Source organism: Saccopteryx leptura, chromosome 2, assembly GCF_036850995.1.
Source record: "Saccopteryx leptura isolate mSacLep1 chromosome 2, mSacLep1_pri_phased_curated, whole genome shotgun sequence".
In the NCBI taxonomy this organism is placed as follows: domain Eukaryota; kingdom Metazoa; phylum Chordata; class Mammalia; order Chiroptera; family Emballonuridae; genus Saccopteryx; species Saccopteryx leptura.
This window is the reverse complement of record NC_089504.1, coordinates 216,845,523-216,867,069: the sequence shown is the minus strand read 5'-3', so window position 1 is coordinate 216,867,069 and position 21,547 is coordinate 216,845,523. Positions and strand designations below refer to the sequence as shown.

Sequence of the window (21,547 nt, the reverse complement as noted above, 5' to 3'; positions counted from 1 at the left end):
AAGCAAGTCACCAGGACCAGATTTGAGTATCAGATCCTCCAGATTCTGGTCACTTTAAGCAGAAAGAAGCAATGTTTTCACATTGCCTTGCTCTCACTTGGCCCCTGCCCCTGGGAATGTTTAGAAAACCTGCTTGAGAGCCTGTGATTCCAGCTCTAAGGCTAAAGTGCTTCCTTGGGGGTAGGAGGAACTGCTGAAGTCACTTTGTTTTCCTTCTAAATCAGTGTTTTATTTTTAGCCATATTCAGAGCCATGCTTGATGAAAAGGGGAATAGAGTAGCAGCGTGGTTCATGTCTTTTTGCATAAAAATTGAGGTATGATTACAAAGTAACAAAGCCAATCTTTTCTGTTTCTTGCCAATCTAATCTAAAAGCCCTTCCAAAGCAGCCTGCCTCCCGGCAGCATTTCCAGCTCCTGAGCAGCCCCGCAAAGTGAATGTCTGGAAATTGAACACAGGCTTGGAGGCCTAACCCCCAGCTTATTCTTTGATGAAAACTCCGTCCAGGCTTTTCAGACACACCTCTGCCATGCAATTCCAGGGATGCCATCCAGCCCAGGGTCTGCTCCTCCTTGTTAACATGGCATGTTAATTCCTCAGCCATTTTAAGTTCTGATTAACTGCTTCCAGTGAGGACCTTCCATTGCAAAGTTTTAATCTTCATGAAATATTAATCCTTGCTGGGATACCTGTGGTCTTGCTCATTGAGCCCTCATGGCATTTTACTGCCAGGGAGCCACATTACCCCCTTTTCTTCTCTTTTCGATAAGAAACTTCTTTGTCAAGGTCCTCAGCTCATGCTTTAGGGCTATGGAGAGAGAAAGCTAGACGTGGGTGCACGAAAAATCAAGATTCTGAAAGTGGGAAGGAAGGACTTCCATCCTATGGAAACCCACAGATGAAAGTGACAGCCCACACTTGGCCATAGAACAGGCCCACGATATCACAGTCAGTTGTAGCTGAGCTGACTGGGGAGGGAGGTGTGTGGGGAGACAAGACCCAAATGTATTAGCAGCGGGGCAGGAGTGGAAACTACTGCACTGAGTCAGCTTTCTTCCCAGGGACACAGGCAGGCAGCCCCCACTTACCAGCCTTGCAAGAGCCTCCCTGTGTATCCATGGTAACCCCCTTGTTTCTCTTTGTCTCCAGTGGAAGGACTAAAAGTGGTGGAGATTGAGAAATGCAAGAGTGACATTAAGAAGATGAGGGAGGAGCTGGCAGCCCGAAACAACAGGTAAGGTCTGCGCTGGGCAGAGGGTTGGGGAGTGAGGGAAGGGCTCTGTGTGGATTGGGGGCGGGGATAGGGGGGCTCTGCTCTTTGCTTTCCCAAAAGCATTGCTGGGCTGGAGCATCTGATCCAGCTCTGGCTGGGGGAGCACCCTGCTCCTCTAGGGATTTGCTTTTCAATTACAGAGCTTTCTTATCCTAAAAGAGAATTCATGGTGTGGAGGCTGGGAGGCTGACTGCATGTAGAGGGGAATAATCCTCTGGATCAAAGTGTTAGGATTAATTTAACCCAGATTGAAAGAAATTGACACCAATTTTTAAAGAAAGGGAACAACAGAAAGAAAAGGCTCTTGGCTTACAGGGGACAAGTGTTCTGGTGCCCCAGAAGTCCCACTTACAGAGCAGCCGGCCAGGCAAGAAAGGTCACTAACTGTTCTGGACACAGAAGTCACTTGTCCTGCAAAACCAGGGGTCCACCCATACGTGTCCCTAGGGAGCCAAAACTCATTAGAAAAAGACCCAAGTCTTCATTACACCACCCTCGAAAGTGGGTTGTTTTGTACAGTAGAACCCTCTACCAGAACCCGAGTCACCCCAGATGCACACCAGAGATGCTCAACAGTGAGTGCTAAGGGCTGTGCTCTCCAGGACCAGCCTGTCCTGCAGGATTCCCCTCACACCCAGTTCCCAGCCAGCAGAATGCAAGGTTATAACATGGCCCATCACCCCCAGAACACCACGCCACTGCCGCCAGGTACTGCTGAGGTTATACAGGGCCTCTGCAGGATTTAATGGAAACTAATGAACCCAAGAACAGCCCTGCAAATGCACCCAGCTTTCTTACAAAGAATCGCCTAACAGTTTGGAGAGCTTTCCCTGTTCTTTCTTTTAAAAAAAATTCCATTGATTTGAGAGAGTGAAAGGAAGGGAGAGAGAGGAGGTTGAAAGGAGGGAAAGAGAGAGAGAAACATCAACTCATTGTTCCACTTAGTTCCGTTTAGTTGTGCACTCATTGGTTGCTTCTCGCATATGCCCTGACTGGGGCTTGAAACCGCAACCTCGGTGTACCAGGATAATTCTCTATCCACCAAACCACCTGGCCAGGGCCTCTCCCTGGTTTTAAAACATTGAGTGCAGCCTGCTTAGTGAGGGAGTGTGAGTGTGTTGAAGGGTTTCCAGGGACCGGAAGTGAAGGAATACCGGATAGCCGCAGCTTGGTCCCATCATAGTCTGGCAAGGCTGGCCAGCCTCAGTCTGGGCTCAGGAGTAGCCTGATGGCTCAGAGCCCTCTTGGTATGTGTCCTACAGGGACCAAGTCACATTTATATCACACGCACTTGGCAGCTAATTTGAATTTCAGGCTGCCTCATTTCATTTGGTTTGAAGGAAGTCGAGGCAGAGGAATCTGTGACTACAGAAAACTGTGCATGAATAATTCAGACTAACCATCCCGCAGTGGAAGTTTCTTTAGGAGACGGGAGACAGAACTTCATATGACCTAGTGAGAGCCCTGGAGTTGCTCAGGGAACCTCGAGCTGAGCCCCTGGGGCTGGAACCCAGCTTGGCAGCTGGAAGGACACTCAGACCTGACATGTCACCCTTGGCTCAGGACTCACATGGCTCAGTTTAGCCTTCTGGCTGCCCATGTGCCCCAATTGCCACATGCCAGACCTCCATACTGTGGTCAGTCCTATTGCCCAATTAGCCAGACCCTGTCGGCCATGCTTAGCCCCAACCCCTCTCTGGTGGGACTCAGACTAGCTGCCATGGCCAAGTGCCGCATCTACTATGGCAAAAAGGCAGTGACTCTCTGCTGCCCATTAGGAGGAGCCACCTGGCACAGCTATCCTCTGCCCAGGCCCAGGTAGGGTAGGTTGCCTCAAAAGGGAATGTGTGTCCAACACAGGTGGCTTTTCCAGTTGTCTGGCAGCACTGGAAAAAAGAGGATTAAAACTTGAGTTCTGGCCATCAGCCTGACACTAAAGGCTCCCTGAGCACGGCCTCCTGGCTTCAGCCCCTTGTCTGTACAATGGGCTAACAAACCTCCTGTCCAGAGGGTACGTCTCTTGAGCTGTAATGGTGTCCCCTTGTGTTCCTTCCTACCTCTGTGAGCATCACCTCACCCACAGACAGGCTTTGTCCACAGAGCCCACAGAGCACTAGATGCTCTGCAGCCTCATCCCATCTCAAATGACTAAATGTCACCAGCTCTAAGCAGCCAGAGCGAGTCCTGAGCCCCAGCCTTGCTGGTCTTGCCCCTGCCATGTCCCAGGCACCCTCCCCTCTGTAGAAGCAGGGTGGGATCCGGGAGGGTATGCTGCTCTGGGGGCTCTTCTGTGCTGCTCCCTCCCAAGAGCCACATTCCAGAGCTCACAGCTCCGTAATCTAAAGAGAAGGCCTCCAGTATTCTAACCTTTTCCAAAGGCGACATTCTGAGCAGACAGTTTTCACAGCATCCCACATAGGTGAGACACAGAGATGGATAAGTGTGACCTCTTGGTCTAGAACAGAATGGGGGCGGTGTGTGTGTGGGGTTGGGGGGAGGTGATCTCAAACATCACTGACATGTTTAGAACAAAGAGATCCAGTGTCCTGGGCTCAGGTCGAGTCCACAGCAGCAGTACCCACTCCAGGCCCTGGGCCAGGAGCCCCGCAGCCTCTACCATGCCAGAAAACAGCCCTTCCCTTTTCTTCACAGGGAAACAAACTTGGAAGCAAAACAATATGGAGTTTGCACTCTTTCTTCTGTCTTTGTTGATGGCAGGGCTCCATTTTAATCATGCAGGGGTTCCGTGTAGCATTTCAGCATCCCTTGGACCAGGTTTGTTAAATGTGACTTCCCCTGCAGCACTGGGGAGAAACGGAACCTCTGAAAAGCTCTTTCCCGTGATGTCAACCCAACCCTACCTCACTAGGAGGGCAGAGAGAACATAGCACCCAACCATTAGATCCCCACCCTGTACCCATGTACCAGTGCCTAATGAGCTTGAAGTGCTGACCTACACCCACCTACCCACACACAGCCCCTCTCCCAGGGCCTCAGGGCCAGGAGCTGCATGCACCAGACCTGCTTTTCCTCTCGGGGGGTAGCAGATAGCAGTCAGGTGGTGGGCAAGCTCACAGACACCCCCAGAACAGGCCGCACTCCCTGGAGACACACACCTGGGGGGTTCCCTTGTTTTTTTCCCCCACAAGGAAAGAGGTCCAATTGTCTGCTTGAATTTAGGACACAGAGTGGAGTTTGATGGTTGACCCCTGGCAGGAACATGGAGGCATCTGCAGGCTCTGGAGGTCTATAATCTCCACTTCATCCCTAACAAATGGCCTTGACTAATGGACTGATCCCCGGGAGAGAGGAGGCTGAAAGCCCAGAAAATGAAAGTAAAAATATGCCCCAAATAGGATGAAAAGAAAAGGCACCATGCCAGCTGCTCTGTCAACTGGAGGATGCTGGTTCCCAAGGCAACAGGGTGCAGAGGGAGCAGGCAGGGCCTCCTGGCAAGGTGAGGAGGCCATGGCACAAGTTGCCTGGCACCCAGAAGACACTTCCTATGCTGAGATTTTCGAAGAAGCAACTGGATTCCAGCAGTTCAGGCACCTTGCTTGGTGAAAGCATCCACAGCCCTCCTGGGAAATGCACACGACTTACCTAGGCGCACATGTATGGATATTTATACAAAAGAGTTGTTAAAAGCAAAACAAACAGAACAGAACAGTGATGCTATCTGGTTTCTTAACTGCACAGACCAAGTTCATCACCACTCAAAAATGTGTAAATGGTATTCCTCCTTTATAGAGTGACAATGGAAATCATTTGATTAGTACCTTTTATTGGTTCATTTTATTACTCTTTTATTAAATCCCCTCTACACAGGAAGCTGTCACAGCAACCCTGACAGCTTTTGTGAGGGGAGGAATAGCAGCATGCCAAAAAAATAATACGTAAGGCTCTTTTTTAAAAAAAGAAAATAGATTTATATTCTGAGTTTACAAGCAGCATAGCCTCCTTGTAAAACCATCAGACTATACTGATTGGGGGGGATGTCACCAAAATGGCAGCAGCCACAATGTCCCCAACTGAAATCCAGACACTGATTTCCCAGATTTTTTTGTGTATATGTATAGACATCTAGTTTTGAAAAACAAGAATATAATGTCACAATCTTTTTTCACTTACAACATTGTGAGCAATAAATAGGTCAAATTTTAACCCACATCCAGCTCATGCACTCTTCCAGAAGTACAGTGCAGACTTACTGTCCACTCACTCACTCACCAGTGTGTTCTAGCCTCCTCGTACCTTGGTGAATATTTCGGCATGCCCATCTAGTACATATTGTATACAGTGTTTCTTTTTCCCTTTTCACCCCAAATTCCCTCACTTCACGTCATTTTCTTAATTGTCTTAAAGATCACACAACAACCCATCTTGTTGTTGTATCATAATGGTTTAAGTTAGTTTCCATTTGGGGCCATTTAGGTAGCTTCTCCTTTGGTTCAGTGTTTTTGTAACAACAGATAACATGGTGATGAATACCTTTGTGCACAGAGCTGTTTGCTTTCGTCTTATTCTTCTCTGAAGAGAGATTCCCCAGAGTAAACTACGGCTTAAAGGATGTGAATGTCTTCATTGCTCTTACTGTACAGCATTAAATGGATCTCCCAGAAGGTGGAACTTTATTTACAAACTGCACAAGCTGCTGCTATTTTACATTGATGTGCTGCCCCCTGCCCACCAGCCTGGGAATCTCAAACCAGAGGGTGTGAACCCTCCCCCATGCTCCCCATCAGCAGGAAGATGGAGAACATGTTCACATCCAAAAAAGTTAGGGTTCCTGTGGGGGGCACAGAGCAGCCAGATCTTCTGGGCTCACCTCCACATCCAGCCCCTGGTGTGACCCCACAGGCCAGCACACTCTTCCCAATATCAGAGGGTGACCTGGCTCTTTTGTTCTATTCTTATGAGGGATGCCTTGGCTCCTTTTGTTCTATTCTTATGTGGGATGCCTTGACATTGAGTAATGAAGGAAATAGAGCCAGACAGCAGAGGCATCTGTCAACATGTATATAATGGGAAATATTGGAGACGTCCTGGAAATTCGCCATGGGGGCTGGATTGATAACATGTAGTAAGTATGGCCACACCTGGAGGCACCAGAGACGGGCTTGCTTTTAATGAAGTACTTTTTTTACTTTATCTACTTCTGTTTTATTTGAATTTTTTGTGTTTTGCTTTCATCCTCTAAAAAAATTTTAGAAGCTTATCAGGATTGAAGATGGCATGTTTCCAAAAGCCCAACATTACCTGTGAGGGTCCAGCATGGTCCCATGGGGTCAGCAATGAGACATCACTATATTGATGACTTATTCTCCCACAACAAATAAGACCACAGGGGGTTGTGGGGCTTGCTTTTGGTATGGAGGGGTGTTTGTTTTTGTTCTGAAGAAGTCCTCGCTGTCCACTGCTCATGTGAACACCATGACTAAAGCTACTGTGCCGAAACTAATCTTTGCGTTTCCCCTGTAGGACCAGCTGTCCCTGTAAGTATAGTTTTTTGGATAACAACAAGAAGTTGACACCTCAGCGAGATGTCCCTGCTTATCCCAAGGTAAGAAGAAATTCTTCCTCTGAAGAAACACGCTTTGTGTCCTCAGCCCCAGGGCACAGGGCCCCCCACCCTCAGCCACCCTGGCTTCCTGACTGTGCCTCTGATGTCTGCACATTTACAAAAACAGCCCCTGCCCCAACCCTGAGCTGCAGAACACACCTATTATTCTTAGGCCGAGTTATTTTTCTCAGTGACATTTGCTTAGCAAAAGTGGCCCCAGACCATGGCTTACTGCTCCAGGAGGTAAAGCTAAATTTTTAAGTAAATGTTTAAACATCTGCCTTATTGGATCTCCTGTTCCTGAACAATAAATACATTGTTATTTTGAGAAGATTTGCTTTTCTGTCACAAAAGATTTCTTCGTTAAAAGAGATCCCGGGCCCTTGTTAAAGCAGCAATGCCCTGGGAATAAGGGAGATAGTTCTGCAAACAAGGACAGGAGAGGGGTCTCAGGATATGTCCCCCACCCCAGCATTGCCGTTTGCTGAGTGAGCAGGCCTCGGGCCCTGCTGATTGTCAGCGCCTTCTTGAGCTAATATTCGGGCTCCTACTTGCTTGTAGGGGCCAGGTTACTATAGGTCATCTGTGGTTTTCAGATGGACATTAGTGGTCTTTCCCATAGGAAAATGTGACCCAAATATCTCATGTGCCAGCCCCAGGGAGTCATGTAGCCCATCCTGGGTCAAAAATAAAGTGCTCTATTGCAGTTCCTTAATGATAGATAGAGAGATAGATAGATAGATGATAGATAGATAGATAGATAGATAGATAGATAGATAGATAGATAGATAGATAGATAGATAGAAAATCCCCCAAACCTGGGAGACCACACTATCTAATACCAAAACACCATGACTGTCTTATATCTAAAATCACAGTTTCTGTTTCCTGTGACGATTGAACCCCAACTCTGGTGTCGCATAGAACCTGCTTTAGCCCACAGCTAAACTAGGGACAGGCTTCCCCAGAAAAGAAACTTTAAATAGCTTCTTTGCCAGCATTTGAACTTATGCCAAATAATTTGTTTTTCCCTTGATTTCACTTTATTGTATTTTTTCAAGTCAGCGTTATTGAGCTGTAGCTTCAGTGCAGTGAGTTTATCTTCTGTAGGTGCAGAGTATTGTGAATTTTGACAAACAAGTGTCATCACATCGTCCATTACAGTCAAGGAGTGGTCACCGCAGACAGTCTTTCCTGCTCGTGTGGTTGTGCCTGGTGTTCTGGCCCTGCCCCAGCAGCCACCAATAGGATTCCTGTCCCTCGAGTTTGCCTGTCCCAGAATTCTTGTACAATGTAGCCTTTAAGTCTGTATGCAGATGTCCTTGAGAGGGGCACAGGGCAAATTATCCGCTGTCCGCCAGAGGTGGCCGGCCTTTGTCTCAGCCCAGGCTGATGCTCTCTCCTGCCCTTCCCAGTACCTGCTTTCCCCAGAGACCATAGATGCCCTGCGCAAGCCGACCTTCGACGTCTGGCTTTGGGAGCCCAACGAGGTGAGTGAGAGAGCCTTCCAGGGCCGGACGGGAACATCACTGTCACTCCTCCCCCTTGCCTCCCCTTTGCCATTCTCCTCTCTCTTCTTTTCAGTGTTTTTAACTTGATTCTCCAGGTTTTAGTTAAACTGATGCTTGGTAGGCTCACGGGGCCCTGGAGACAGAACTCAGGAAAGGGGAGTCAGACAGAGGGGCAGGCGGTCAAGTGAAGAGGCCTAAAACCCCAGGGTACTGACTGCAGGTGCTAACCCCCCCCCCATGGTATTAGCATTTTTGTGGCATCGTTGTCAGTCCCCAGAGGCTATCTTCTGACCCCACAAACACCCTGTCGGCTGGCCAGCTGCTGCCCACAGAGCTCCCACGCCGTGAGGAAATACCTCCCCAAGAACGGGTTTCCGTGGGAGAAGTGTGCGGGGGAGAAGGTGTTGACGCAGGCAGCTGTGGCACCCAGACATGCATGAGTACAGGAACTGGGAAGGAGAGGCACTTCTTGAAGCAAGGTATATCTGTAAATTTTCCTTTTGTTGAAAAAACACCAAAAATGGAGATTTTCCTTGTTTGGTCTAGTTACCTGATCCTGTCAATCATACCCTTTCCTAACCTCAAAAACACAAACAGTCCCTCATCATGGACATCCGGCCACCAAAACCTATGGACTCTTTCCAGCTTTCTCTCAACAAAGACATGCAAAAGGGCTGCCCCCAGCAAACTGCCCACTGGACCAGAGCAGCAGTGGCCACAGCCCTGCAGATCACAGGGAAAGGGGACTATGCACCCAAGCCTCTCCTGAGTGGGCCACATTCATTTCTGCTCTCACTCCTCTTCCAGCAAAGATACCCACAGATGCTGCCCTAGCCGTTCTACCCAACCTGAGAAAAGCCAACCTGGGTCTAAGGGATTGTCCCATAGCAAACACTGAGCCAGATGACACATGTGCTCTAAAACATCTAAACACCAAGTAGCGTGCAGGATGGTAGGTGTGCATTCAAGAGTAGGAGGCATTTTAAGTGTGTGCATCACCTGCCTTATCAGCATGCCATCAGAAATGGGCTGGGTATGAGAGGCCACAGGACCTGGAAAGATGGGAGAAATATGAGGACCTCTTGTTTCAATGGCTCCCACTGAACAGGGGGCCCAGGCTGGCTGGTCCTTGGGCAAGTGGACATAACAAATAGCCTAGAACCCTGGTCAGCAAACTGCGGCTTGTGAGCTACATGCAGCTCTTTGGCCCCTTGAGTGTGGCTCTTCCACAAAATACCACGTACGGGCACCTCGATAAGGAATGTACCTATTTATATAGTTTAAGTTTAAAAAATTTGGCTCTCAAAAGAAATTTCAATCATTGTACTGTTGCTATTTGTCTCTGTTGACTAATGAGTTTTCCGACCACTGGCCTAGAACATGCAGATGCCTGCTTCCAGCAGGTCACAAGCACCACTACTAGACACATCTAGGACAGTCACAGTCCCCAAAGTCATTCTGGCTGCAGCCCGCCAGAAGCAAGGGGGAAGCCTGGGCCCCGACAGCAAAGCACCGGTGAGGGCCCTCGCCGCCGTTTCTCTCTCCTCCGGGCACAGGGCTGTGTGACCAGAGAGGGGACTCACCCTCACATTGAGAGGTTGAAGGAGTCACACATCCATGATGGGACGGCCATCTCCCTGTCCTCTGAAGCACAGGGTGTTTGTATAGCAGCCGTCAGGGCTAGGGTGAGAGGTGCCAGGCAGCTCCCAGCAGGTGGGCTCAGCCTTGACCTGGGGCTTCCACCGGCACACTTAAACGGCACTGGGAGACTGGTGAGGGGTTCTAGTGCTTCCAGAAAGTATCCATCTGCCTGCAGTGACAAACTAGAGATGCCCAAAGACAGGACCCCCCACCTCTGGCAAATCTGGGGACACAATAAATTTTGGACCATGGGCGGCAAAGATGAACACCTGAAGGGTCACACCTGTAAACTTCAACAACCCACCTGGCACCCTAAAACTGCACCTAGCCACCCACAAAGGAGCTCACTCCCTGAGAATGTCAGCGCCCACAACAGCAGTGGTTCACTCTCCCTTCAAAGGAGAAGCAACGCCATGCTCAGCATCACATGGGCCCGGCCCAGCATTCCCCTGTCACAAACCAGGAGTCCATGACTTCACAGCGCTGCTGTCAGAACTGCCCGGGGCTAGGGAGAGCAGCGTGGCTGCCTCTACTGAGTGCTGGGCTTACAGGCTGGGCCCCCTGGTCATCTCCTGAGTCCTCTACACTCCCCATCGTACAGCTGTCTGACCACAGAACCCACTGCAGTGGCCCAGCTACCAGCTTGGTCACAGATGCACAACCATGTCACTCCTGCTCCAGACCCACCACAGACACCACAGAAGTAACACCAGACAGTTTTGTCTGCCTGTCATCTCCAGCTCTTGACTCTGATTTCACGGCAAACATTTCATCCAGCTCCTCAGGGTTGCCTGGAGCAGCACACGGGCAGGGGTGGGGAGGCGAGGGGTATCGTTCTACAGCCCTCAGTCCTGTGCAGGCACCGGAGCAGCTGGCAGATGTGGCGGAGACAGGGCACAGGTGTGTGACTCTGGGCAGAGGCGCACTCACTGGTGTCATGCTCTGCCCCTCCACCTCCCCGGGTGACATCCTAATTGCCTCTGGTTTGCAGCTCTCTCACTGGGTTCTCCATCCAAGACTTGCTCTCCCAGAAGGCAAAGCCCAGTTTGTCAAACTTTCACTTATTAAAAATAATTTAATCTGTCTTCCCTCGCTTAATTAGCTCCAAAACTCTGAGCAATATTTAAATAGAATATAACAGTGACAATAGATCCTCTTTGGGACTAAAAGCAAAATCTATTTCAACTTGAATAAGGATTTCTTTAGAAGACAGTCAGTGAAGTAAGGCTTGGGAGGGAACACTTACAGAACAGGCTCACCTTCCAGACCCTACAATTAACACATGAAAAAAATTACTTTGGTCCCAGCAGGCCCCAGCGGGGAACAGTGAGGCGTGGTTGGGATGTAAGTATCAGCCCCCCAACTCCCCACCCCACTCAGGCAGGTGAAGGGCCCTTCTGTCTGTGAGGTACCGCTTTCAGGTCTGCGTTAGAGGGAGCCGTTAGAGGGAGCCGTGTCCCAGAACCTCAGACTGTGATGGTGACCCACTGAGATTGTGTCTCGTGTGTGTGGAAAAAAATAAAAGTACCTCTGATGCAGTCCTTTGCAGGTAGCATGCTCCCTCTCATCCAATCGCTGCTGTTCCTTCTTGCATAGAATTTTGCTGACCGATGAACCCTGACTTCTCTTTCAAATCCCACATCCCTTCTGGGGTATTCTGAACCCTGTGATCAACAGGGTACACTCTCAGGGCACCTGGAGAAGGGAGGATTCACCCCTGGGACAGGACTGGAGAAACTTCCTGCTTGCCCTGCAGACGTCTCCCGTCTCCCGAGAGGATGGGAGCCAGGTGGCCTGCGGGCTGTTGACTGTCCTCTGCTCCTCCTGTGCCCGTAGATGCTGAGCTGCTTAGAGCACATGTACCATGACCTCGGCCTGGTTAGAGACTTCAGCATCAACCCCATTACGCTCAAGAGGTGGCTGGTAAGTGGCAACTCCCTCCAGCCCCTCTTGAACACAGATTCATCAAGTTACACGGGATTGACCATCTGGGCACCTTCCTGATGGCACGGGGCGGGGCACCCATGAGAGTTGTCAGAACATTTAGCCAGGCTCTGTGTCCTCGCTGCAAACTCTTCCCTGAGCTTCTGCTCCAGTGAGCAAGAAAACAATGAGGACCAGGCGGACAAGTGCAGCAGTGTGTTCTAAAGCAGGGACGTGTGGAGTACATTTGTGTGTGCAAGTGTGTGTGACTGTGTGAAAATGTCTGAGTGCATGTTTATGGGAAAGTGGATGTGTGAATGTGCACATGTGCAAGTGTTTGCATGTGTGTCTGGAAGTGTGTGTATGAGAATGTGTGTGTTATGAGTGCCTATGGGTAGAGCATGTGTGAGTGTGCATGTGTAAATGTGTCTGAGTATGTGCGTGTATGTGTGAGTGTGCCTTTGTGTTATGAGTGTGCATATGTATGTGTGTGAGTGTTCATATATGAATGTGTTAGCCACAGACCTTTTATAAAGAAAATATTGCCAGAACGAAGTATGAAAGGCTTGATAGAGGTCTTGTGGTGACTGGGGAGCCAGGGCCCTTCACCCTTAGCCTCATGCCCCATGGGGCTCCTCAGACCCCCTCTGTGATACCCGAGTCCACGAGCCCAGGGTGAAAACCTAGGGGAGATCCATTTCCCAGCTGTCCTCTGTGGGCTGCCTCGTCCTGACCTTGTAAACATAGGAAAACTGGTGGCCTCCGGTTTAGATGAGGATTGGGCAAGGAGTGACCAAAACAGCCTACAAAGGCCCTTAGGGAGGAGGGTGGGCAGCGGGCGCAGGGTGATCAGGACCCCCCCCCCTCGCAGCTCTGCGTGCATGACAACTACAGGAACAACCCTTTCCACAACTTCCGACACTGCTTCTGCGTGGCTCAAATGATGTACAGCATGATCTGTCTCTGCGGGCTCCAGGTGGGTCTCTCGGGGGAGCCCCTTTCAAGGGGGGCTGCACTCTGCTCAGGGACCAGGCCCCCACTCAGGGAACAGCCTTGGGGCTCCCCAGAGGCTTCTCCATCCTCTCAGGAAAACCATCCGGCCCATCGATGTCAGTGCCCTCCTAAGCAAGGCTCCTCCAATTCAGTGAACAAGTCAGTCCTCCTCCCCACCAACACCAGAGAGTGGGCAGGTCCTCTTCCACCGGCTAGCAGCGGAGGGGGGCTGCATCCTGCCCATAGCACTCGTTTCCCACCCCATTCTACCCCTTCTCCGTCTCTCTAATCCAGGAGAAGTTTTCCCAAATGGATATCTTAATCCTGATGACCGCAGCCATCTGCCATGATCTGGACCACCCAGGATACAACAACACGTATGTGCAGGGTGCCTTTTCTTTAAAAGGGTACTCGGTTCAGCTCAATACTCAGACCAGTCCCAAGTTGGAGATGTGAGTGGAGGCCTTCGAGGCCCCAGTGCCAGTTCCATAGGACACAGCTCCCACTTTGGCACTTTTCCCAAGACCCTGGGCTTCCCTGGGACAGGAGGACCTTTCAAGGTTACCAAAGCCTAAGAGGTTGCCACACCCTTTTGCTGTCCTAGTTCCAGGCTACACTCCTGCATGGACCTAGAGCCTAGGGCAGTACCAGAACCTCTGGCAGTACCAGAACCTCCTCCCCCTGAAGCAGGGCATGATGCCCACAAATGGACAGAATACCCTGTTCTCTGGATCTTACTCCCCCCAAAGCAGCCTCCCCAGCCTGTTTCCACAGGGACAGGGATGAGGACGAGGGCAAGGACTGAGCTGAGGAGTGTGGACCAGCGAGGGGGACTGAGCTGAGGAGTGCGGACCAGCGAGGGGGACTGAGCTGGAGGAGTGCGGACCAGCGAGGGGGACTGAGCTGAGGAGTGCGGACCAGCGAGGGGTGGGAGGAGTCCACAGCTAGACCTGAGGGTTTTGCTAGAACATTGATCCACTGCTGGCTCTGAGAGGTGAAGGCAGAATTCCTCCCCACCTAACTACCAAAGTCCAGACCACAGTGTTAGTGACACATCACTCCTTTCTATCAAATTGCTGTGTTTGTATATCGGGTTCTGTCGTATGCATGATGACCTCAAATGTGTCCGAGAGCCTTGCCACCATCTCTCAGGGCCAGAGTGGATTCCAAGGTGTGGAACTCCATGGGCATTCCCTCCCTCATTGCCCACTCCCAGTGATGGGCCAGCATAGGGCCTGGTCCACAGCACTGGTTGCTTCTTCCAAATGTCTGCCTTTTGCACGATGGAAATATGGTGCCCCTGGTCACCTTCGGGGCACCATAACAGAGAAATTGGGATTTCTGGGGGGTGTCTACCTGTTAAGACTATAAAAATTTGGGGATATCCCTACCCAGGTAGCTCAATTGGTTAGAGTATTGTCCCAATACACCAAGATTATAGGTTCGATCCCTGGTCAGGGCACATACAGGAAACAACTAATGAATGCATAAATAAGTGGAACAACAAATCAGTGTTTCTCTCTCTCTCTCTCAAAAATAAAACAAAACAAAAAACTTGGGGTTATCTCACTAAAGGGGCAGCAGAGAGTCAGGGGATCCAAGAGAAGGGAGTTTCTGGCATGCGCTGAAGGCAATTCACTTCATCAGCCCCTTTGAAAGTGTCTTTCAGCCCCTACAGGCACAATTTATACTCCTTGGCATGTTGCCCTGACTTAGAGGTGCCTCCAAATGCAGGCTCCTTTCCCCTCACCCCCAACTCTAGGTACCAGATCAATGCCCGCACAGAGTTGGCCGTCCGCTACAATGACATCTCACCCCTGGAGAACCACCACTGTGCCGTGGCCTTCCAGATCCTTGCCCAGCCCGAGTGCAACATCTTCTCCAACGTGCAGGCGGACGGATTCAAGCAGATCCGACAGGTGCACAGGGTGGGGAGGGCACTCTGACTGCAGGGTGAAGGGTAGTTTGGGAGGAGAGAGAGAATGCCAGCTGTCTGGAGACAGACACTTCCAACTCACCACAAATAATACCCCCTTCACGTAGGATTTCCCACTGACCACACCTCTGTGTTCCACCCTCTGACGCTTGTAGGAGAGGGAATTGTGCAGGGTGATTCTCTTGGATGAATATAGTGGGTTGAGTGGTAGCCAGACCCCTGCCACATAAACACTATGTTCACCTCCTGATTTTCGGACCTTGTGAATGTAACCCTATTTGGGAAAAGGGTCTTCACTGTTATAATTTACGTTAGGATCTCTAGATAAGATTAGCTTGGACTATCCATGTGGGCCCTAAATCCAATGACAAGTGTCATTGAGACAGAAGAGAAGACACAGGTACATGAACGAAAAGGCTATGAGGTGACAGAGACAGAGGCTGGAGTGATGTGGACACAAGCCAAGGAACATCTGGGTCTGCCAGGAGCTGGAAGACGCAGGAAGGGTCCTCTCCTTGAGCCCTCAGAAGGAGGAGGACCCTGCTGACACCTTGGTTTCAGACTTCTAGCTTCCATAGCTGTGAAAGAACACTTATTTTTCTTCTCAGCCACCTGATCTGTGTGCATGGCAGCCTCAGGACACTGTACAGGAGCCATCATCAGTGTCTGGAGGAGTCATACTCTAACATTCCACAGACAAAAACCCCAGCCATTTGATGTCCCTGTGGCCTTCTTGAAGGAGCACCTGATAAATAATCTAGAATCCAGTGCTAAGAAAACAGTCACCTCCCTTCTGGAGAACTGACAAGGTTCACTCCATCAGAAAACAGCTTCATAAACCATTGTTTCCCCACTTGTCCCCGCTTCCAGAAAGTTCAGAGCTAACTACAGTGCTTAATCACGGTCGTCATTGCCTCACGGTTCCCGGTGCAATTCGCTCCCTATCTCCGGGCATTCGGGCTTCTATTCCATGTTTGTGGAAACCACCTAGCAAATTATGTGCCACCATTACCAAACCCTGGGAAAGCCTTCTCTGAAGCATGTAGAAGGGCAAATCCTGGAGACAGCACTGCCTTGGCTGCCGCCCCCATGGCTGCCCAGCAACCTGGAACACACACGGCCTGGAGAATCAAAGCACCTGAACACCCTGTTTGTGCGAGACTCAACATACCCCCCCACCCTGGGAAGACAGTGCTTGACTGGAGGAAGCGTGTACCCCACAGCCGGGATCTTTCTTATGCTGTCTGCCTTGGGGGGACACACACAGGGTGGTCCTATCTCAAACACTCTCCTGATGTTCCAACCAGACTTTTTCTGAGATTTGTTTCAATTTTTAATGACATTTTGTCATTGTATATTTTGAGGGCTAACTCCTCACGGATGTAGATCTTTTAGTCTTGCACAATTAAATCTTTACAGGGAAATTGCAACATTCAAAATGCCAGTGGTGTTCCCCTTCCTCCAAAACACATCTGAGATCATATATATTGGCTGATTTGATTTCTGCATTTGATGCTTGTGGTTTTATTTTCTTGAAAAAGTAGCACACCGTACTCAGTACAGGGTTGTGCTTGTACATACTGTGGGATGAGTAGGTGGTGGGTGGGTGGATGGATGGATGAATGGATGGATGGACGAACCAACCGACAAATTAGGTGGATAAATTGATCAGTGGATGAGTGGATTGGATGGATGGATTAATGGATGGTCAGATGGTCATGGTTTTTAATTATGTTGTTTCTTTTTCTTTTTTTTTTTTTTTCTTTTTTTTTTTTTTTTTTTTTTTTTTTCATTTTTCTGAAGCTGGAAACAGGGAGAGACAGTCAGACAGACTCCCGCATGCGCCCGACCGGGATCCACCCGGCACGCCCACCAGGGGCGGTGCTCTGCCCACCAGGGGGCGATGCTCTGCCCATCCTGGGCGTCGCCATATTGCGACCAGAGCCACTCTAGTGCCTGAGGCAGAGGCCACAGAGCCATGCCCAGCGCCCGGGCCATCTTTGCTCCAATGGAGCCTTGGCTGCGGGAGGGGAAGAGAGAGACAGAGAGGAAAGCGCGGTGGAGGGGTGGAGAAGCAAATGGGCGCTTCTCCTATGTGCCCTGGCCGGGAATCGAACCCGGGTCCTCCGCACGCTAGGCCGACAATTATGTTGTTTCTAAACCAATATTTGATTAACAGGGCAGGGTAATAAAATATTTATATTAAAAACTCATTCCATCCTCATTTACAAACTTGTTTCTAAGAGAACACCATTCTGTACAATCAGACTATGATCTTTCCCAAGCAATAAGCGTACAAATAATCACATACAGATTAGATTATAGGAAAAAAACACCCTTGGGAAATCGGTCATTGACCTCTAACAAGATCTGAAAGGGACAAGATTACTAAACCGAGTGATAAGCATTTTGCCATCCACAACTGACTCGTCCTGGGAGGCGTGGCTGCTGATAGCTCGCAGATGCAGCACCAGAGACGTCAGCTCTCTCCTTGGCTTGAACCCCAGCCTTTCATCTCCAGCTGCCGCCTGGGCAGGTGCCTCAGTCTCTCCAAGGCTCAGTTTCCAAATTTAAAAGTGAGGACAGGAATTCTTAGACACACTCGTCGAGTTGGCATGAGGACATAATGGCTTCATGTGTGCAGGGGGTTCAGTCCACAGTCAGCACTCGTGAGGACTCGCTGGGATCATGCCTGGTGTTAACGCTTTGCTCTCACTATTCAGGGGATGATCACGTTAATCTTGGCCACTGACATGGCAAGGCATGCGGAGATCATGGACTCTTTCAAAGAAAAAATGGAGAATTTTGACTACAGCAATGAGGAGCACATGACCCTTGTAAGTAGGCTTGTTTTACCTCTTTTAGAGGTGGCTGGTGAATGAGTCCTCTCCTCCAGCTCACACTGAAAACCAAAACACCAAAATTCTTAACCTCCTCTTGGAGTGAGGTGTCAATAAAGCTGGCTTTCAAAGGCCCTCATCTTAACAGGGAAAGCTGCCTGGCGGGAACCTCTCCTGGGAAAGCTCTCCAGTGAAAAGGGACATTTTTACATCCCTCATCTCATCCTGATTTGAAGTGGGTGAAGGCAATTCATCTAGTCTGATGTTTAAGAACAAAGTTGGCTCTCCCACAAAGGCACAGCCCAGAAAACATGCTGAATACCAGCCTCTGGGAGGCCAACTTGGAGACCCGGTGGCCAAGCCTGAGGCCTTGATTCAGCTCCCTCCGGGACAGCCATGCCCGGGCTGGCCCAGGCCTGGTGTCAAGGTCAGCGTCCCCCCAGAGGCCTGCTGGGCAGGGCCCTGAATTGCCTGCGGCCTGCGGCCTGTCTTCTCACAGGGGAGACAAGAAAGGCCTGGGTCAGTTTCCAGGAAGCCATAGGGCCGGGCTACGAGAGAAGGGCTAAGGGGCGGTGCTCACCTCCAGGTTCAGCTGAAATTTCACCAACCAGTGAGCTAAAGGCAGCCGTCCTTTGCCAAGTTCCCCAGGTGCCCCTCCTGGAAGACCAGCCAGGCAGATTCAGGGCCCACAGCCCAGGTGAACCTTTATGCTCAATCAGCCTCAGACCCTGAGTGGCACCCAACACTTTAACCCCAAACACTGGCAATTCCAGGTGACAGTCATCTGGGCCTGGAGCAAGTCCTTTATGCTGCAGCCCATCCTGAAGGCACTCATCTAGCTGGTTCAGGTAGAAACGCTCTGACTGAAGCCTTCAGCCTGACAGCGTCTCCCTCTGAGGGACCCACTGCTGGAGCAGACCTCACCAGGCTCAGAGGGAACCGGTCTCCTGGAAGGGCCAGAAACGCACCCACCTGGAGAACAGCACAAACAAGATGTGGCTGGACACCAGGCTGTGCTGCAGGGACCACAATCAGGGGCTGGAGAGTAGGGCCAGAGCAGGACCTGGAAGGACGCAGCAGGGGAGAGGAGGCATCTGCAGGACAGCAGCCTGGGCCAGGGCTCCCAGGCGGGCAGAGAGCCCAGGCTAACACAAGGAAGGCACCAGGCTTGGGAGCAGAGGGCAGAAGCTAATGCTACCTCTGACATTTGTACCATTTTCCTAACTCTGGGCTGGAGGGAGCAGGAGGAATCAGGTTCTGCCTGGTGGATGTCCATGGGGTCAACAGGCAGCACTGAAGTTGCTGCTCCAATTCAGGGGCTGGGGAGCCGAAGCCCTCCTTCTTTTACATGAAAGTCCCCTTCACCCTATATTTCTAATGTGCCACTTTGTCACTCAGGGGTCCCAGCACTATCCACTTTTATTATTCCTTTACCCTCTGCTTCTTATTGTCGGATGAATTCAAAAAGCGTCTGGAAGCTCTAGCTAGAAATAAATGATCAAAATTTATTCAAGGGTCTTAGGATTTTCAAACCATAAACACAGCTAGGCAAAAACCCAGAAGTCTCCTGAAGAAGAAAGAAAAGCTAAGTTCTTATAGCAAAAAGTACATTCTTGAGAAGAATCAGTCCTGCACTCTTAGCCCTAGGATTAGTCCAGAATGGTTATCAGTTGGATATCAGGTGGTCTGGAAGGATGGACCCCAGAAGGTCTGGTCATGTCCAGTGGTCTGGATACATGAACATTCTTTCCTTAGTCCTTCAGAGGTAATCAGGGGGTTATCTGGAGGTCTTGTGTATGTTCAGGCATTGACAGGGGACTGGAGAGTTCAAGTGTAAGTTCCAAGGCTAGTTAGAACAAGAACAGAATTATCTCCTTATGCCTTAGGCAATGTGAGTTTAATAATGTAGCAGCTTGACTGTAGCAGCTCCATTATTCATCACTAATAATGCCACTCTGCACTTTTTCTGTATCCTCAATAATCAAGAAGACACTTTTGTACTTTACAATGTATATTCATAAACACAGCATCCTTGTATGAAATGGGTTATTCTGCCCCTCAAGGTCCCTCAGGAATGCATGCTGATCTTGTGGGGTGCATTGATGCCCCCATTCTCCCCAGTTAAGGCTGAGAGTCTATATGCAGACCTCCAGGTCACCCACTGCAGGTGACCTGGCTGAGCCCTCGAGGGGGCACAAAGCTTGGCCCCCTCAGCCAGCACTGCCTGCCTGCTGGCTTCTCTCCTGGGGCGATTCCAGCCCAAACAGTGCTGGGTTCTGGTCTGTGTGCCATTGCCTAACTCCAACTCTCTCCTTCCAGCTGAAGATGATTTTGATAAAATGCTGTGATATTTCGAATGAGGTGCGTCCAATAGAAGTTGCAGAGCCTTGGGTGGACTGCCTATTAGAAGAATATTTTATGCAGGTAAAAGTATTTTCTGTGAATATTTTATGCATAGTAGTCAAGCCTCCTATCACTTCTTTTAGGCCCATAAACAGGGTCCATGTTTGAACTGTGATGGATGTGCCACAGTGGATTAGTGGAGGGGGCAGGGCAGAGGACATTTCTCCAGCCTCCAGAAAGCCTTCTCAGCAGGCACACATCAAACAGGAAATAGATTGTAATTTGACACATGAAAGACAGTGACAGCCTGGAAAAAGCTCATGTAAAACTGCCACCTATTACTACTAATTGAGCTGCTTTTAGGGTGAGCATGTCAAAGAGCCGGAAGGTCAGGAAGACCTGAACCAGGAAGAACTGCAAAGGCAGGAGTGACCCCCCCGGGTGTGTGTGGGGTGGTGCCTAGGGAAGCTCTGACACAGAAAGCCAGGCCAGCCCAACATGGAAAATGCTGGAAAGGATAAGCCACTGACTCCAATAGCTTGATGAACCCCAAGAGAATATGGGGAGGGGTGGTCTACCTCTGCCACTGAGCATTCTTGTGACCTACTTAATTAGCCTCTGACTGTCCTCTCCCCCCTCAGTCCTCATGGCACAGCTCTACATGCCCAGGAATGCCCTATTAGCACTCAAGATTTTATCATCTTTTCTATAGTTAGTCATTGTTATTACTAATTCAACAATGCAGAGAGGTTGGATTGGTTGTGGCATACTAACTCATTGTTCTCTTCCTCGGAGAGCATGATCCATGGATACTTCTTTCTTTAATGTTACTGTCTACTGCACTCCCCAGAGTGACCGTGAGAAGTCAGAAGGCCTTCCCGTGGCCCCTTTCATGGACCGGGACAAAGTGACAAAAGCCACGGCCCAAATTGGGTTCATCAAGTTTGTCCTGATCCCAATGTTTGAAACAGTAACCAAGGTGAGCGACTATCACCACATGCTGGATGACACAACAGTAAGAAGCACATGCATGCACAGCCATGCATGCACATACTGCACACACACCTGCATACACACCTGCACACACACACTGTGCAATGCCTGCATACACACCCACACACACCTGCGTACACACTGCACACACACACTGTGCACATGCCTGCATACACACCTGCACACGCCTGCACACTCACACTGTGCACATGCCTGCATACACACCTGCACACACAAACTGCACATGCCTACATACAGACCCGCACACATGCTGCACACACCTGCACACTCACACAGTGCACATGCCTGCATACACACCTGCACACACCTGCATACACACCTGCACACTCACACTGTGCACATGCCTGCATACACACCTGCACACACACTGCACACACAAACTGTGCACATGCCTACATACAGACCCGCACACATGCTGCACACACCTGCACACACACAGTGCACATGCCTGCATACACACCCGCACACACTGCACACACCTGCATACACACCTGCATACACACCTGCACAC

The 21,547-nt window shown here is 50.0% G+C and overlaps 1 protein-coding gene across 10 annotated transcripts in view; it reads left to right on the top strand.

Annotated features, from left to right (window-relative positions):
- The window catches only part of PDE9A (phosphodiesterase 9A), a 100,334-nt gene that overhangs the window by 65,681 nt on the left and 13,106 nt on the right, over positions 1-21,547 (top strand). For all 10 annotated transcript variants that reach the window (XM_066370093.1, XM_066370095.1, XM_066370094.1 and 7 more), the window contains 10 exons: positions 1,149-1,233; positions 6,754-6,835; positions 8,251-8,325; positions 11,824-11,910; positions 12,782-12,886; positions 13,198-13,280; positions 14,666-14,822; positions 17,563-17,676; positions 19,999-20,103; positions 20,873-21,001. In XM_066370093.1, coding sequence (XP_066226190.1) covers positions 1,149-1,233; positions 6,754-6,835; positions 8,251-8,325; positions 11,824-11,910; positions 12,782-12,886; positions 13,198-13,280; positions 14,666-14,822; positions 17,563-17,676; positions 19,999-20,103; positions 20,873-21,001 — 1,022 coding nt within the window. The remainder of the gene's footprint in view (positions 1-1,148; positions 1,234-6,753; positions 6,836-8,250; positions 8,326-11,823; positions 11,911-12,781; positions 12,887-13,197; positions 13,281-14,665; positions 14,823-17,562; positions 17,677-19,998; positions 20,104-20,872; positions 21,002-21,547) is intronic.